Consider the following 5,401-nt stretch of genomic DNA (forward strand, 5'->3'; position numbering starts at 1 on the left):
TTTCTTTGATTAAAAGAGCTTATCTGCTTGTAATAAGACGGCCCAAAGCTGTGTAACTCATGAGGTTAGAAAATGGATTATTGATAAGTGATTTGGAAAACTTAAATGGAGTGAGTAATAAAGACTGCCACAAGGATTATTGGGCAAATTACGGGACATCGCTTGACTTGGTTTCAACTTTCAAGCAGTAGGCAGCTGCTGGTGTTACTAAAACATTGTTAAAAGAATTATGAGATTCCACATCTTCTTCTTTATCCTTAGATGATCTCTTCCCATGAACCAAATTGGGCATCGATCAATAACAGGCATAGAAAAGGCTCGACATTAGAAACTCAGTCCTCCATATGATGAATTGCTGCCATGCCAACGACATTGACGCCATTCGTTACCGGACCATAGACACAACTACAACTGAACAATCAATAATCCCATGTGCTGCCTCTGCCAATTATTTCAGTTTTCTCTTCTTCTTTTTTTAATTTCAAACCTAAAGTTAGTTTTGACATTGACAAGAAGAAAAAGAGAGAAGAATTGGGGAAGCTGAATTACAACTCAAGTGTTTGTGATGAATATAATACAAGAACTTAAAACGACTTTTATAACTCTTCTTAAAATAATAATAATAATAATAATAATTTTAAAAAATCAAATGAGCAAAATTAAAACAAATAAAACCGACATAAGTAGCATTTTTATGTGTTTAAAAAAAAAAAAAACAATTCTGAAGAGGTTGCCTTTCTGGTTATTTTATCTAAAGATTTGGAACTTGTGGGCATATTGATCTTCACACGTCTCAATTCTCAAAAAGGTGCAAGCAAGCCGCTATATTGAGGTCTTCGTGATCATTGAGTATCTGAGAAGTATTTATTTTTCACACCGTTTTATTACCCCACTCTGATTAATAATAATCATGCTACTTGTTGATTGATGCTAACTCGCTCGTTTTATTTCTTTTAACTATTTCAGAGTTCGGAAACTCCAAGCCGAGTTCGTTCAAGAGCCGAGTTATGGATACCTTCCGTATTCATTTTAATGTTAACTCCTCCAATTACTACTGTGCCTTGTTGAAACTCTACAGCGAATCCCGAAACCAAATCCAAACGAAGAAGCTCCATTGCCACATAATCAAAACGTTGACAGACGTAGAAACCTTCCTATCAAACAATCTCATCAATACCTACAGCAAGCTAGGCAACATAAAATACGCGCGCCGCATGTTCGATCAAATTCCTCACCCCAACCACTTCTCTTGGAACACCATCCTATCTGCTTATTCGAAACAAGGTCATCTCTTGGAAATGCAATTGATCTTTGATCGAATGCCAGAAAAAGATGGGATTTCGTGGAATTCTCTAATTTCTGGGTACGCGTCTCATGGTTCTCTTGTTGAGTCGGTGAAGGTTTATAAGCTCATGTTTAAGAAAGGACCCACTAATTTGAATCGGATTACATTTTCGACAATGCTCATACTGTCCTCGAATCAGGGATGTGTTGATTTGGGTTCGCAGGTTCACGGACATATAGTGAAATTTGGTTTCCAGTCATATCAATTTGTGGGTAGTCCTTTAGTGGACATGTATTCGAAAATGGGGCTTATTTATGATGCAAAGCGGGTTTTTGATGAGATGCCTGAGAAGAACGTGGTTATGCATAATACCATGATCACAGGGCTTTTGCGACATGGGATAGTTGAAGATGCAAGGCGTTTGTTTCAGGGTATGCATGAAAGAGATTCAGTTTCATGGACAACAATGATAGGAGGACTAGCACAAAATGGGTGGAGTAGAGAAGCAGTAGAGGTTTTAAGAGAAATGAGGTCGGAAGGTTTGGATATGGATCAATTTACTTTTGGTAGCGCCTTGGCAGCTTGTGGGGGTCTCCTGGCTCTGGAAGAAGGGAAGCAGATTCATGCTTATATAATTAGGACTGATCATGAAAACAATGTCTTTGTGGGTAGTGCTCTTGTCGACATGTATTGCAAGTGTAAAAGTATAAAATTTGCAGAAGCAGTTTTCATGAGAATGACCAGTAAGAATGTTGTATCATGGACTGCAATGCTAGTGGGTTATGGTCAAAATGGATACAGTGAAGAAGCTGTTAGGATTTTCTGTAATATGCAGAGAAATGGGATTGCACCGGATGAATTTACTCTGGGGAGTGTAATTAGCTCATGTGCAAACTTAGCAAGCTTAGAAGAGGGTGCCCAATTTCATGCTTGGGCAGTTGTCTCTGGCTTGATCTCTTTTATTACTGTTTCCAATGCCCTTGTTAGCCTTTATAGTAAATGCGGCAGCATCAGACATTCCCATCGAATGTTCAATGATATGAAAATTAAGGATGAAGTCTCTTGGACTGCATTGGTTTCTGGGTTTGCCCAATTTGGAGAAGCCAAAGAGACGATTGATCTGTTTGAAAGAATGTTGGCCCAAGGTTTGGAACCTGATGAAGTTACTTTCATTGGGGTTCTTTCAGCTTGTAGTAGAGCAGGATTAGTGGAGAAAGGACATCGGTACTTTGAATTAATGATAAACGAACATGGAATTACTCCACTTCCTGATCACTACGCTTGCATGATTGACCTTCTCAGCCGAGCTGGAAGGTTAGAAGAAGCAAAAGATTTTATAAATAAGATGCCTTTCCATCCTGATGCAATTGGTTGGGCCACATTACTGAGTTCATGTAGATTCTATGGTAACATCGAAATTGGGAAATGGGCAGCTGAGACACTTATGGAATTAGAGCCCCAGAACCCAGCAAGCTACATCTTGCTGGCAAACATTTATGCTGCACTGGGGAAATGGAAGGATGTGGCCCAATTAAGAAGAGGAATGAGAGAGAAGGGAGTGAGAAAAAAACCTGGATGTAGTTGGATCAAGTATAAGAACAGAGTGCACATTTTCTCAGCAGATGACCAGTCAAGTCCATTTTTGGATCAGATATATTCTGAGCTGGAGAAGTTAAATTGCAAAATGGTAGAAGAGGGATATGTTCCAGATATGAGTTATGTTCTTCATGATGTCGAGGAGTCAGAGAAGATAAAGATGCTTAACCACCATAGTGAGAAACTTGCGATTGCCTTTGGGTTGATTTTTATTCCTGCTGGCCTTCCCATTCGTGTATTTAAAAACCTTAGGGTCTGTGGTGATTGCCACAACGTCACAAAGTACATTTCTAAGATTACCCAGAGAGAAATACTTGTAAGGGATTCTGCCCGATTCCATTTATTTAAAGATGGAACATGTTCATGTGGTGATTTTTGGTGATGGGGTTCCTTATTGAAAATTTAGCAGGTGAGTGACAAAATTCCAGATTTGTTTAGTGAAAACTGATATAAGACTTCATTCCACACATAATACTTGCATTGAGATTAATTGGAGCTCATAAGTCTGTTTTCCGAAAATCAACCGTGGAAAGTGCTTCTTAATGTAGAAAAGTACAGGTTATGCTCTTGCGATTGAACCCTCAAGATTTTCTATTAATCAAAGCCCCATGTAAGAGAATCATGTCAACTGAAGAAGTGAGCTCATTCGGATTGGGGAACACCAATATGGGTATGACCTTTTTTCTCAACATATCAATGTGAAAAAATGGACATTTTGGTCAAATTTTGTTTTGGTACAGCCTTTCTGTTCATTACTCCAATGCTTTGGGTTTTCAAAATTCAGGCGAGCAATTCATTATATTCAAAGGCTAGGTAAAACCAGCTACTCATTGCTAAACCTAGGCCAGGAGTGATGCATGAGCAAGTCTTCGAACTCGTGATTGAGCTAGAGGCTTATTGTTGGCAGTACGTGTTTATCTTCGTCATCACAATCATCATGCCACTCAATGTCTTCTCTATTGATAAAGAAACTCAGAGATGACAAGCCTATTTTGTCAGCACTCATGCCAGTGGATGCATCTTCATAAACTAACGGGAAATCTCTAAATTTCTTAAAAGTAAGTATTTGGTTACAATCAAATGTATCACTGGCATAATATTCTGTGTAAATCTACTGGAAATTTAACAGTTCATCAAAATGAATCTAAACACAATAGGTCTCTCTTTGTCAGCTAGTTTTGTTTATTGTTTTGTTTGTTTTATACATGAAAATTTCCTTCGTCTCCCTCTCTATTTCTCTCTGTCATATAAAAATAAAAATAAAATACTCTGATCCCATGGAAGATGGTAGAGGCCCACCTCGCTAGTAAAAGCAAAACTATTGTATTAATATTGTTGGTCAGTTCTCTTTTTTAAATATTCTCCCCCTTTTTTTCTTTCTAAAGAAAGGTCAGCTCTTTTTCTTTTTTGAATTCCTTTTTAGTTCGCATACTGGCAGTGGAGAGGAACCTATATGGTTGCCTGATTACGAGATGTACAGAATAGTGATCAATCATGGGACTAGGATGTGGCAAACCCTTGCACAGTGAAGAGGGAAGGCTGGTGCTACAGCTTTATTATATTTTTTTATAAGAAGAATTTATTAATGCACGTAATTAGACATGACTCAAGTACACAAGAGTGCTGCTGCTTTATTATTGTCAATCACAAGGTAATTGTTGTGCTCTTTTATTCCAAATACCATGTTTTTTATTTGCATCAAACAAATGTAACCCTAGAAATTGAGGATTTGTGTCTTCTCCGGTTGGCTAAGATCATGCTCACTTTTTTTTTTTTATAACAAGAGAAACGGAATCCCAATTTTATTGATAAGCATCATAATGACTTTTCTAAACAAATCTTCGACCAACGCATCATACTTACAGACACATAGTTAAATTAACATATAAAAAGCAGATTCCAATACCATCATATTGGTTATTTTCAAAAATTCAAAATTCCAAAACTTAATTGATGCTTCAGGAATTTGAAATTGTCTTTGGAAAAACAAAAAATATCTCAATGCATTTTACCAGGCCATGTTCATCAACCAATCAAGATGCCGTTCTCAACTTCAAAAGCCTTCTCTTTGAGGACTAGGTCAATGAAAACCATGACCAGCCATTGAAGGGTCTGAAAATCTCCTCATATTCCGGTAAAAGCCTTCTTACCACCACCAGAAGATCCAGCCTGACTTTCAACACATTGAACCTGACTGTCTTTGACAAGGGCCTGAAATGACGAGCGAACAACTAGTCAGTGAAAACCAGAGACAAATTGTAAAGCAAAAGGGCGTTTTCATTGAAAAAATAAAAATAAAATTCACCTGCATTGGCCTATAATGATATGATCTCCTTCCTTCACACGGAAGCATGGGAATATGTGAGCAGCAATGTTTGAGTGCCTCTTCCTATATCTGAACGAAGCTCAAAAAAGGGAGGAAAAGGAAATGGGACAAAAAGAAGGTTATGATTCTGCTAGATTGAAATAAGAAAAAGAGATCTGCCGCAACTAAGCCAGTATCATGCCTTTGGTACTTGT

The 5,401-nt window shown here is 37.8% G+C and overlaps 1 protein-coding gene across 3 annotated transcripts; it reads left to right on the top strand.

Annotated features, from left to right (window-relative positions):
* Positions 1-718: 718 nt before the first annotated feature.
* LOC122298447 (putative pentatricopeptide repeat-containing protein At1g68930) lies at positions 719-4,100 on the top strand. Of its 3 annotated transcripts, none has more exons than XR_006239417.1 (3): positions 719-860; positions 967-3,551; positions 3,666-4,100. XR_006239417.1 is itself a non-coding variant. In XM_043108178.1 (3 exons), exon 2 carries the CDS (start codon positions 1,008-1,010, stop codon positions 3,261-3,263), a length of 2,256 nt encoding a protein of 751 aa, XP_042964112.1. In that variant the 5' UTR covers positions 719-860; positions 967-1,007; the 3' UTR covers positions 3,264-3,290; positions 3,430-4,100. The 3 variants fall into 3 exon arrangements, 2 of the variants coding, with proteins under 2 accessions (XP_042964112.1, XP_042964111.1); XM_043108178.1 differs by having other exon boundaries at positions 967-3,290; positions 3,430-4,100; XM_043108177.1 differs by having other exon boundaries at positions 721-832; positions 967-4,100.
* The last annotated feature ends 1,301 nt before the right edge of the window (positions 4,101-5,401 follow it).

This window comes from Carya illinoinensis, chromosome 16, assembly GCF_018687715.1.
Source record: "Carya illinoinensis cultivar Pawnee chromosome 16, C.illinoinensisPawnee_v1, whole genome shotgun sequence".
Classification (NCBI taxonomy): domain Eukaryota; kingdom Viridiplantae; phylum Streptophyta; class Magnoliopsida; order Fagales; family Juglandaceae; genus Carya; species Carya illinoinensis.

Excerpts from the sequence above, each read along its gene's own strand:
- LOC122298447 (XM_043108178.1), top strand. The coding sequence starts at position 1,008 with ATGGATACCTTCCGTATTCATTTTAATGTTAACTCCTCCAATTACTAC.